The sequence below is a fragment of the Sinocyclocheilus rhinocerous genome, unplaced genomic scaffold (assembly GCF_001515625.1).
Source record: "Sinocyclocheilus rhinocerous isolate Xijiao unplaced genomic scaffold, SAMN03320098_v1.1 scaffold938, whole genome shotgun sequence".
Lineage (NCBI taxonomy): Eukaryota > Metazoa > Chordata > Actinopteri > Cypriniformes > Cyprinidae > Sinocyclocheilus > Sinocyclocheilus rhinocerous.
Window position 1 is genome coordinate 681,261 of NW_015665007.1, and position 13,157 is coordinate 694,417.

General features: G+C 36.0%; 2 protein-coding genes across 2 annotated transcripts in view; both read right to left on the reverse strand.

Annotated features, from left to right (window-relative positions):
- trmt9b (tRNA methyltransferase 9B) overlaps positions 1 to 13,157 on the reverse strand; it is a 33,577-nt gene that overhangs the window by 13,526 nt on the left and 6,894 nt on the right. The window contains exon 3 of the mRNA XM_016541784.1: positions 902 to 1,048. The gene's annotated coding sequence lies outside the window, so the exon portion shown is untranslated. The remainder of the gene's footprint in view (positions 1 to 901; positions 1,049 to 13,157) is intronic.
- pds5b (PDS5 cohesin associated factor B) overlaps positions 3,065 to 13,157 on the reverse strand; it is a 43,668-nt gene continuing 33,575 nt past the window's right edge. The window contains exons 24-34 of the mRNA XM_016541783.1: positions 12,161 to 12,284; positions 11,257 to 11,461; positions 9,885 to 9,999; positions 9,462 to 9,594; positions 8,447 to 8,566; positions 7,961 to 8,023; positions 7,734 to 7,876; positions 4,973 to 5,437; positions 4,721 to 4,816; positions 4,491 to 4,602; positions 3,065 to 3,869 (exon numbers count right to left, since the gene is read on the reverse strand). Coding sequence (XP_016397269.1) covers positions 3,834 to 3,869; positions 4,491 to 4,602; positions 4,721 to 4,816; positions 4,973 to 5,437; positions 7,734 to 7,876; positions 7,961 to 8,023; positions 8,447 to 8,566; positions 9,462 to 9,594; positions 9,885 to 9,999; positions 11,257 to 11,461; positions 12,161 to 12,284 — 1,612 coding nt within the window. The 3' untranslated portion in view covers positions 3,065 to 3,833. The remainder of the gene's footprint in view (positions 3,870 to 4,490; positions 4,603 to 4,720; positions 4,817 to 4,972; positions 5,438 to 7,733; positions 7,877 to 7,960; positions 8,024 to 8,446; positions 8,567 to 9,461; positions 9,595 to 9,884; positions 10,000 to 11,256; positions 11,462 to 12,160; positions 12,285 to 13,157) is intronic.

Consider the following 13,157-nt stretch of genomic DNA (forward strand, 5'->3'; position numbering starts at 1 on the left):
TATGCAAATACATGACACATTCTTTAATTTTGCATTTATATAGAATATTCTGTATAAATCCCTGTATGTTTCTGTTACCTTTTTTTGTTCATGTTAAGAAAAATACAACAACAACAACAACAAAAACAACAACAAAAGAAGGGAATAAAATATAAGGCATGGTGGCAAATAATGATTTGAGCATTTGATTGATCATTTGGGATGTCGGTTTGAGCATTTTATTTATGATTTGAGCACTGAATTATATATTTAATTATGACAGGTTTATACTAGGTTGATAATGAAAATTAAATATCAAATACAAATGATTTTTAATTTGATTTTTGATAAAGTTCATGCTTCCCCGATTGAGGATATTAAATTGCATTTGATATCTCATTTGAGCAGTTGTTTTGAGAGTTTGATTTATTATTTGATAATTTGAGTATTTGATTTATCATTTGAGCAGTTGTTTTGAGAGTTTGATTTATTATTGATGTTCAGGCATTTGAATTTTCATTTTAATTTTGTTAGGAAAAAACTTCCATAGACTGATGCACATGAACAACATATATACAAGCACACGTGTGCATATGTATATGATCTCAGTTACTTCAATAACAGGAAATACTTGTTCATTCATTCATGTTTCTCGGGAATCATTACACTATGAGACATCCTGTTGATGTTGATGTATAACGTTTAAAACGCCAACAGAAAGCTTCTTCAGAGATGTAATCTTCATAAAATTAACAAGCATTTCACATACCTGCGTTATTGTTTATTTCACGCGCAAACTACACAGAACTCATTCAGTTTGATGCGGTACAAATCAATGTATTTGTTCCAATTGAAAGTTTTATCCTATGTTTATTTGCAACACAAGAATCGGCGTCGTATACATCCTATGAATCAAACCTACCTTTCCCCTCTCTCTCAAGGCTGCAGTCGTGGAGACATCAAATCCGACGGGAGGTTGTTTGTTTAATTGGCGGTATTATATTAACGTGAATGTAAAAGACGGCGATAAAACATCAACACCACACACTGACTGTGTGCAACAGACCGGCTCAGGATGCACACTGGGGATGTGTTAATAAATACATGCTCACTACACTCGACCCCTAGTCTGGTGTGATGTCCGATTCGCGAACGAAGAATTATTTTGAACCGGTTCTTTTTGATGACTCGGTCGAACCGATTCTCAGTTGATTCATTAATCTCTCACATGTAAATTTCCCGATTTTTCTCCAGGGTATTTTTGAATTAAACTTTGTGTGAGAGTTCAAATAGAGAGATGGGTAACTGACATGTATGCTGAAGCCTTCAAACCCCAGCTTTTGGCATAATATTATTCAAGCATATTGTAAAACAGTTCACAATCTGCATCAGACTGGATGAATAACTACTAAACTACAAGCTAATTATTAAACTTAGTTTTTAAAAAAACGGGCATTTAACTGTAAATGCCACTCGTGAGACTTCAGGGAACACTGTGATGAATCAAACGAGTCGAAACAGTTCAACAAACCGTTCAAACGAATCGACTCGCTTAAACGAATCTGATATCCCTATGTAACTAGACGGACGAGTGAATTTAATGAGGGCGCGGGGAACACAGGGCTAGTGTGCGGCGTAACATCCGCCACTCCGATTGGTCGGCACAGTCACGTGACCCCAACACAATAAACACACATTACTGTGACACATGGCAAACGATTGAGGCCAAGCAGGATTTCCATTTGATTCAGACTTTTACTACAGCGTGATGTGCGTGACAAAAGAGCAGGGTGTAAATAGTTTAACAAAATCCCACAGTGATTTGTAAAAGCTGTAAAAGATGACAGAACGATAGATAGAATAATAGAACGATAGATAATCATTTATAGGTTTTAAACAAAAAATTTATTATGTCTTGAATTATGACTAAATCACTCCAAGACTACCGAAAGTGTGTAAATGGTCGTTAAGAGTTTTTGCTTATACCAACACTGAATTGTTCTTATTTCTCAGTTGCAGTTGGCACTAAGTAGAGTTCTTCCATAGTGTGGGTGTGTATGAAAACATGCAAATTACTGCTCTCCACAAAGTTGTTATAATAGTACAAAAACTGCTTCGTGTTGCTCAGTTGAATGCAGTCTAATGGATTTCCAGTTTTGAAGTAAATGCTACAGCAGCTGGTGGACCCAAAGACTGCTTGAAAAACCATTTTTGCTACATTTTACCAAAATATGTTAAGTGATCATATAAACCAAATGTTCTCAGACTTGAAATTATGTATGCAGATTTATAAAGCAACGGCAAGGACGCTGAAAGCACAAGATCCATATCCAGTCATCTGATTTTATGTGTACGCGAATGGATTGAAGCCGTTTTTGCCGGTGTTGTGCCGAATTCTGCACCCCTGCCAGATTATGCACCCCCTCGTTGAAGTCGATACCTGATTGTCTAACCCCTCCCCCACACCTACTAATACTAGGGGGTGCATAATCTGGCAGGGTGCAAATTTAGGCACTACACCGGTAAAGAATGTATTGCATGAGAAACTGAGCCAGATTTATTTTAATTTTTAGTATCTGTAGATCCCGTCGACCCTCAGATATATTCAATTATTTGTTTAATCACCTCAATCATCAGTAAAGTTTCTTAAAACATAAATGCAACTGGATCTTCTGGACAGATTAGAAAGTCCTGAAATTAACATTTTGAGGACTGATCATGTAGTTTATTTAATTATTTTAGATGTTTGACTCGTTATCATTAAAACTAAAACATTTCACATGACAGTCTAAACTATAAATGGCTTAATTGATGCAAAGTCTTTTCACATTTTTTAAAGACAAACCTAGAAAATATGTACTCTAATAGTGGGTGGGAAAATGTAACTAAATATAATAAAGATAGTATTTTACTAAATATAAACCTTAATGTATATCACAAATGCATATACATGAAAATATATTGCTGCCTCTATATTTTATAAAGACGATTCCTCAAAAGGGAATCATAATATTTTTAGGTCTTTTGCGTGAAAAAGTTTGAAAACCCCTGGTTAAACGAACACATTACCAATAACAAATATGCAAGTTATTTATACAGAATATTTTATTGGTTCAGCAGACTGAAAAACGGATTTGGGTGGTGGGGGAGAATCTTCAAATGTTTCCCAACACAGCCAATATTAAAAAGCAATGCTCTGTACCATCTCCTCCCTGTTTCAAACTGATGAAATCAATACTGGGCTGTAAAATGTAACAAATACATGAATTTATCATCAGACCAGTGTTTCTTTTATCTGCAGAGGCACATTTGCACATGCACAACCATATGCACACAAGAATTACACAAATGAGAAGGGTTAAAAAAAAGGAAAGGATAAAATGACGAACAAATAAAAAAAGGGAACTACAAAATGGTTATGTAGCACAGTACAGAATGATATACAGAAGACACACAGGACACATACAGTACTGCTAAAAGTTGTTCAGATTTTTTTTTCCTTTACTTGGACAGATCAGCTGGTGCAATATATTTAAAGCTGGAGGTAAAAGCTATACAAGTTACCTCCCTAACCTTGGGTGGGGGGGGAAGTAAGAGCCCAAAAACTATTTACACTTTCTTTCTCATAAGATTAAGATCACATGGTCGGCACACATAACAACGGAAAACGAACCACGAGTCATGGTGGATAGGTGGGGCAGAAGCATACGGCAGTAAAAGACGGCAAAATACAGCTGAAGCAGATGCACGGCTCCAAAAAGTCCAAACTTTCCACAAGTTCGCTTCTCTCATGGGGACTTTTTCCTTAAGTACAGCAATCTCCAATCAATCTTGCATTTTGTCTCTGGAAGCACTCATCTTCGGTCTCTTCTCCCCACCTTCCGTCGCACCTACAAAAACATATTAGCACATGTTCTCAGAACTTTCAAGATTTCTTACTAATGAATTCAGATTATTTTTCTGGTCATTCATGATTACAAGATAAAGATTTTACAAAAAATAAACCACTTTCAAACGTTTTAAACATTTCAGCATGAAATTATTATATTTAAATCGATAATTTTCAAGATCTAGGCTGAATGAATTTTTATGACTTTACTTTTTTTTTTTACTAAAACTAAAATACAGATTTCTGGAGCAGATTTCTAGGTAGAACTAATATTTAAATATTATTAATATTCAATTATTATATTTAAATTTATTATAAATTTTAAAGATTTCTGCCCAATTCATTTTTATGACTTCACATCATTCATGATTACTTGATTAAGATTTATATTTTTAAAACTTAATACAGATTTACGTGATTACAGATTTTTAGATTCTGTGTTGAATTTATATATTTAAACAATTATTATATTTATTATAATTTTAAAGATGTCTGCCCAATACATTTCTATGTCTTAAAATCATTCTAGATAGATAGATAGATAGATAGATATAGAAGCCACTTTTTTATCTGCCGACTTGGTTTTCCATGACTATGGGGTTTCAGGAGAAAGGAAACTCACTTTAGGTGAAGAGTCCATTGACTCATCCTCTTCGTCCTCACTCTGCTGGGCTATGTCCATCTCCTCTTCAGACTCCTCTTCCTGCTTGGCAGCAGCTCTTGATCTCCCACCACTGAAACAGATTGTATGAGTCAAATAAAACCCATGAAACAGACCTAGACACATGTATAGACTACGGTCAACATCAAGGGAAAATGTCAAAAAGCTTTTAGCAACACGAGTCTGTGTACCTGGCTTTCCTAGCTGCTGTCTGTGACTTTGGAGGTCGTCCTCTCCTTTTCTGAGGTGTGGATTCCACAGAATCGCTGGCGGTATCTGCCTCCCCTCTGTGAATAACCATTTCAAATGCACATATTAAGAATAAAGGGTTTGTGGGTATTCAGGAAGTTCAGTACCAGTTCATCTACATTAAGATCATATATATATACATACATATGTGAGAAAGAATACAATAATACAAGTGCATACAGGCAGCCACTCACCTTGGTTTACGTCCTCTTCTGCCTTTGGGCTTCACCTCCATGTTCTCACTGCCTGCATCATCCTCGTCGTCCTCCTCTTCCTCTTGCTCTTCCTCATTTTCTTCATCTGCAGGTGGAGCAGTCTTCTTGCAACCCCTCCTGCCCTTGCTGGATGTCTCGTCCTTTGAGGCTGCTGATTTGGGGGGCCGTCCTCGTCTCCCTCTCTTGGGTGGACTGTTCTGTTCGTCTTCGGTCTCCAAGGTGGCCTCTGCCATACTGCTATCTTCGCCCCACTGGTCCTCGGCATCGTCAGTGCTCGTGTTGGCTGCTTTCTTTCGGCCCCGTTTGGGCTTGGACTCCTGGCCCTTGTCGTCCTGGTTGGCTGCAGCACCCCGCTTGCGCCCCCTGCTGGGCTTTTCTGTCTCAGATGGGCTCTTCATTGAGATGTCTTCATTCTCACTGTGGTCCACATCAGCAGAGTCCAGCCTGGGTTGAAAAAAGAAATCTAGGTTGTAGTCTATGGAAGACTTGCAAGTTTGAAGTTCAAAGACTTGAAGTTACTTTGGGTGGTTGCCATGGTGTCAATGTAAGTCTAGGGATTTTTTAGCATATTCTTGCTAAAGAGTCAACTATTTTCTCAAAAATAAAAACAAAAAATTTAAATGTAATTTTCATTGAGAACCTTAATATTAAAATATTTAGTGTGTGTTAAAAATAACAAAAACTATGAATAAAATTTATAAAAAATAATACTAATACACACAAAAATTATATATTAATAACATTAGTTGTTAATCCATTTGAAATATATTATTAAACCAATATTAATAATTGAATAAAACAATAAAAATAATACCTAAAAAAACCACACAAAAAAAATTACATTGAGCCATCATTCATGTCCATACTCCATAGCACATATGGTGCAAGACAAGTAACTCTTTGCGTTTAGATTGTTTGTATAAATGTTTTGAAAATCCATGAACTACTAATTGAAGAAACTAATAATAAAAGACAAACTTCAAGTCATTTTTCATCTGTTTGTCTTGGTCACATTATAAAGACACCTACAAGTTTGGCTATTATAAATCTTGAGGGACGTCATGAGTCATCTCAATGCCATCAAGCTGTACATCCCCCAAGCGCTCTTTCGATGTGGCACAGGTAAAAGGAAATGGCAATTATTGTGCTTTCGTGATGCAGATCCATGAAACACTCCATTCAAAAGAATCTCAATGACACCTATTCAGAAACAGAGCATCTCGGAAACGACCATCGCACACCTACCCTCCCTGCTTTCACTCGCGCAGGGATGTTGAAAGGCGGTATGATTACTGAGCACCGTGGCCTCAAAAGAGCTTGTTTATGGGACTTTTGCACTGCGTGGTACGACTCGGCTCGGTACGGCTCAGTACGGCACGGCGGCCAATCCGTGATCAGCAGAGTTTACACGTCACGTTTTGGTAACGGTACGGTCCACTTCACTTCGAACCCCAACCGAGGTGGTACTAAAAAAAGTACCAGGTACTGTACCCAGTGGAAAACCCCCAAAAAGTGAACCGTACCGAGCCGTACCGTGCCATACCATGCAGTGGAAAAGCGCCATTAGTCCACAGTAGGATGTTAATACCACAGCTAGATTTTGCAGTATGAAAATTCCTTTTAATAACATCCAAAATGGATTCAGACGAGGCTTGCGATCAGACTGCAGACAGCTCAGAGTTCATAACAATATTACAGTTTGAGGAGAGGGAGTGTGTCTCATGTTATTTATAATGCTTGTGTGTTCATGCACACCACCACTGGTTTTATGGGACATCTGGAACAAATTTATGCTACTGAACGGATTACGCTACAAATATGTAGATTTTAGGGATGTGCTATTTTCAAAAGCGGCACACAGATTAGAGTGTGAAAGCCATCTCTAGCCATAATATTGTGTTTTTAATATAGCAATAGTGAGGCCGGATTACTGAACAAATCATTCAAGTTGGTTATTAATTTATGGGTTTACCCAAATTGCTAAGCATTCGTAAACCTCATGAAAATAATAAAGAACTTTGTGTAACTACTTACAAACACATTACCTAAAATAAAAAAAAACATGGAGATAAACAGTATATTTGAACCATAAAATGTTTTTGCTACAAAAAAAAGAACATGTAACCACCACTTTTGTACAATTTACATGCAAATGTAAACTCGAGAATAATTTTCTTGAAACAGTATAATCATCCATATACACTACTGTTTGAAAGCTTGAGGTTCATAAGATTTTTTTTAAACGTTTTTGAAAGAAGTCTCATGCTCACCAATGCATTTATTTGATCAAAAATATAATAAAAACAGTAATATTATGAAATATTAAGATTTAAAATAACTTTGTCTATTTTAATGTATTTTTATTTTAATGTGTAATGGAAAGTTGAATTTTCAGCATCATTAATCCAGTCTTCAGTGTCTCATGATCCTTCAGAAATCATTCTAATATGCTAATTTGCTGTGCAAGAAACACTTATTATTATTGTTGAAAACAGTTGTGAAGCTTTATATTTTTTTGAAAACCAGGATTTTTGGATGAATAAAAAGTTCAAAATAGCAGCGTTTATCTGAAACTGAAATCTTTTGTAACATTATAAATGCGTTTAATGTCACATCAACTGAATGAGTCCTTGTTGAATATGATTTTTTTTTATTTAACAAAAAAAAAAAAAAATCTTACTGACCCCAACTTTAAAATGGTAGTGTATATGAATGAGCAGTTTTTTTTTGTGACACTAACCGTCCTTTACTGCGGCCAGGGGAGCTGGGGTTGGAGTTACTGCTGGCATTGCTGATGGTCTCCATGCGTGAGAGTTTGGTCTGCAGTTTTCCTGTGGCGGACAAGGGCTTGTTCACGGCTCCCAGCACGTTTGCTGCCTTAGGCTGGAGAGAGAATCAAGCAGTCAATCTCACAGTCCTGTTGGACCCAACAAGGTTAAAAGCACAGAATAGAGGGCAAATATGTACCTTTCCTGGGGTAAAGAATGACTTCATCTCAGGAGGCAGATAGTTTTTCGTGTTACTGAAATTCTGAAAGACAGCGAGAACAGAGATTTAGTGAAAGACTGGGAGAAAAATCAATTTGAACAAAAAATTTTTTGAAATTCCGATTTGACCTGCAAACCGAGTTAAAGTTTGTGCCCACAGCGGGGCTTCCACACCTGCTGACCAATCACTTTCTATGACTTTTGATAAATACACTACAGACATTTCCATGACCCTTTAATATTTCATACATTTCTGTGACTTTTCAAGGCCTACAAATGTGCAGTGCTCATGATACATAAATAAAGAGCTGCTGTTCATGGGAGATATGGGTTCAAATCCAGTCATAATCACATACTGCCTCTCTCTCCCTCCACTTTCCTGTCCCTTTTTAAGCCAAAAAAAAAAAACGTATATTTCTATAACTGGAAGCCCTGCGGCAGTTCAACAAAGGCAGTAGTTAAGCACCTTGTCCGGTTGTGTGAAGTAGCGTGCAGGCAGTACGGGATCTTTAGGCGACTCTAGACTGTATGTGGTGCTTTTGGAGATGACGATGTTCATGGCTACATCACACACTGTGTACAATTTCTGCAAGGAGAGAGAGAATTGAGAAGTGTAAAATCCATTTATGTATGATATTTTTCACAGAGCAAGATACTAAATATTGTCAATTGTTCATAATGCCACCATAAGACAACGTAATGTAAATATAAGGTTCAATGCATTCCAATGACTCTTCAATGTTTGTTTATCTTTTAAAAGTTAGGGGTGGGTAAGATTTTTAAATGTTTCTGAAATTAGTTTGCATTAACATGGTGAAAAATACAGTAAAAACAGTGATATTGTGAAATATTTTCTATTTTCATATATTTTAAAATGTAATTTATTTCTGTGATGGCAAAGCTGATTTTTCAGCAGACATTCCTCCAGTCTTCAGTGTCAAATGATCCTTTAAAAACATTGATAAATGTTTCTTGAGCACAAAATCGGTGTTACAATGTTTAAAACATTGTGCTGCTTTTTTGTGGAAACCTTCTTCTTTGAAAAGAAAAGATTATTTGAAGGAGTATTTGAATAGAAAGTTCAAAAGAATTTCTTTAGCATTTTTATAATCTTACAAGAGATTTCTGTCACTTTTGATCAATTTAATGCCTCCTTGCTGAATAAAAAGTATTGATTCCTTTCAAAAGGAAAAAAAAAACATTGACCCCAAACATTCGAACAGCAGTGTATGTTATTATTATTACTGTTATTCCATAAAATGGATTTTTAAAAATACGTTATTTATATTTTTTCCAATCTTCTGAATAATAAGATTATCAGTGTAGAAACGTCTAAACGTTCCATGTTTTGTTATTATGTAATGAATTTACAGTTCTGACAATCATTTAGATTTAAAAAGCCCTAGATATGTTGTTAGTTTAGAACAACTTTTGAATAACCACATAAGAAAAACGAAGCATCACTCTAAAACAAGACAGACCTCATTAATTTTGGGATCATCCGGACACTGTCCATCTTTTGTCTGTTTTATGTTTTCCACCATTTTCCTGATGAATGCATGGCTGTTGTTTTCATTTTTGGCCATTAGGATCTCCAAAACAAACCACAAAGCCCTGAAGGAAAAGGGAAGATATGAGAGAGAAACATCATTCTCAAGATTAAAAGCAGATGGCAGCTCTGGAACACCATTTATCAGTGTTTTCGGCAGCCAGCCAAACATCTAACAAACTGCACATTTCCTCCACTGTCTATGAAAATTTGAAGGGCAACATATTGGTAACGAATATCTAGTCCAAATTACGCTTCTGACATTTTCAGAGCTTGAAATGACAACCTAATGACGAGATAAAACATTCTCCAATTAAAGATGGAAAAGAAGCTGAAGGAGTTTGTGTGGACTCACTCTTTGATGTCTTTGAGCTGCTCGATGTCCTGGACTTTCACGTAGTCTGGGTCGTGGACCAAAAGGTGAATTGCATATGGCACCACATACTCCGGCAGGAGCGATATCAGCTTTTCTGCAGTACACACATACATGCTTATTATGATAATGTGAGTGTTATAAAAACCTGGGCATATTCCAGGACCCACACTATTTGACTATATCCACAGTTTGTCCTGTGGCTCATGAATATGAATTACAATTGGAAAAAGTTCACATCCTCCAAGGGTCTGAAACTAACAAATCAAAACTGAAAAGGCTGACGTGCAAAGAATTCATTCCAAAAGCAACAGATGAAGAAACCAACAAAATGGACCGGCGAATTCCCTTGACGGGACAGACATAACAACTGCCTCTTTTGCATAATGACCCTGATGAACAGCTCAACTGAGCAGCTAAAGATTTCATAGTACTGGAAGATGCATGAATATTAACTAACAAAGATCACCATCACAAATACACACCACAAGGCCTCTAACAGGGAATTTGATTCTGCTTCTGATTCCTGAATGACACTTTAATATTTGAGAGTCCTCACCTCTCAAATAACTGGTAATAACTAAACAAAACAATGGATTCATTGTGATTCTCTTTCGAATCAACCCCAAAAAAGTCACAATTTTAAATGAATTAATAATTGTATTAAGATGCATCGTGAATCAATTTGGAATTGTGAATCCTTGAATCAAATCTAAATAAATTGTGAGGTGCCTAAATATTTCCACTTTTATAATGCAGCAGTGGTTAGAGTTAGACATGAGTGGTTTTTTTTCTCCAGCAATTCATTACACAACAACAACATCTGACAGTCTATATAAGCCGACTGAAAACATGGTAATAAACGGCACACTTAAACCAAAAATTATGTTTACTACAAAATAAAGTGAAGATCCTAACATGTATATGAACTGGAGAATCCCTTCTTTAATTTATAATGAATTTTAAATGAATTACTACTAATAATTCATAGTTTTTCAGTCACGTGACTGGCTCGAAGACCTGGAGGGCAAAACATCCATAGAACTGCACCACAAGCCTGTCAATTACAATGCACTGAGAATCATTCTGGAACCAGATTTTGACTCCCTAAATTGAACAGAATCTTTCTGAACAGAAACTCTCAGAAGAGTTACTAATTCAAACACAAGACGTATGGTTGTTGTTGCATGCAACACAACAAAGAACATTAATAGAATCAACATTATAAAAACCAGTCACTTACAGTACCTTTTCAATATAAAATAAATAAACAAGAAGTATAAACTAAATATGAACTTGGTTCTTCATTCCTAACCCTTGCCTTTAGAGCAGGATTTAGACAAGCTCTCCTTACCGCTGACTGCTGCATGCTGTTTCAGGTATTCCCTGCGTAGGTTGATGTTTTTGACCAGGCACTGGCGGGCATGTGCCCTGCGCTCCTTCACTGGGTCTTTAGCACACAACGTGAACACGGCCAGGTACTCCAGTGGCAGACGCAATCTGCACAGACCTTTCTGTAGCTTCTGGGCGAAGGCCTGTCGCACCTGGTAGCACTCGTCCTGAGAAAGACAAGAGGATTCATTAGTTCAAAAGTGTCCACTCCTGGATCATCTTTTTTTTTTTGGTTTGAACCTACAACCTTTTGGTTTCCTGTATAGGTCAACATTAAATCCAAACTGACCCCATTGACTTTTTTTAATTCACATTCCTGATCTTATTGTGAAAGATTAATCATTTCCTCTGAAACTATTTTTCTACTGATGTCCCTTTTTGGTTGTCTGTTAACAACATAATTAAATAGCCTGCACTGCCTACCTAAGCATTGGTTTTCCAAACATGTGTTTGGACTGGCTCCATTTTAATATTCAACACCCACTTTCAACAAACCAATTAATTCCCAGCCAATTTTTTTCTGATTGAACATCCTGTTGCAATCCAAAAGAGTCACATTATAGAAGTAAACTGGGTTTTGAATGAGACTACACCCTCTATCTGCAGTATTAGAGGCATTATTTTCAATGGATTTAATCTGGGGTACTGAAGCTGACTTCTGATTTTATCGGTCAGATGAACTGGACATAAAATTACATTATAGAGCATGACTGGTGACCAGGAACACAGCGAATCACTACATTACCAGCCTGTTAGTCAAACCAGAGTAACCCATTAAAATTATGTTTTTCTTTTTGGCATTAAGATGAAATATAAGTCCATCAGGCCAATATGGAGTCAGATAAGGAGCCGGCGATGGGTCTTACGTTGATGACGAGGGCGCAGAGCTGGTACTGCTCCAGGGTGATGATCTCATGGTAGCACGGCTCCTGAGCGAGACGAAGAACGGCACAGCCGGCTGCCAGCCGCAGACGAGACATGTCCGGCTTACTGTACACACAGAAAATCAGCACATGAAATCACTCCCATATTACAGACATATAAATTAATAAATAAAATGTTGTTTACAGCTTAAGTGTTCATGAATTTATTGGGGCATTGACTTTCCTATATAATTATAATAAAAATATGATCTCCAGCTATTATTGCTAATATTCTTTGTAAAACAACTGTAACATTTGATGGAATAAAATAAATGTTGTTAATTTAAATAAATAATGAATAATTTTTAACAATTTTAAAATAAATATTAAATACCTGTAAAAACTAAATATTTAAAATTTCTAAATATAAATTAAAAGCATATGTTTTACATTTTGATTTTTTTATATACACTAGAGTTTAAAAGTTTGGGGTCAGTAAATTTAAAAACTAATAACTACTAATCAGAAAGGACAGACTAAATTAATCAAAAGGTGACAGTAAAGACATTCCTAATGTTAAAAAAAGTTTCTTTTTCAAATAAATACCGTCTTTCTGTTTTTTACAAAATGAGATTTAAGACAAATTATAAATTAAATGTGTCCTTTTATTATTGCTTGGACAAAATGCTGCACATTTCTTAGTGAAATGAAAATATAACACTATAATAATATACTAATATAGCACATGCATATTATTGCTCTTTTGTTGGTTTTGATTGCTTCTATTGTCCTCATTTGTAAGTCGCTTTGGACAAAAGCGTCTGCTAAATGACAAAAATGAAATATAATGCAAATGTAAATAACAAAACTACATTGAAATTTTAAAACAAGCCCCAAATCAAATAAATAAGTAACAAATTTAAAATTAGCATATTAAAGGGGTCATAGGATGCTACATGCACTTTTACAAGTTGTTTGAACTGAAATGTGTTGGCAGTGT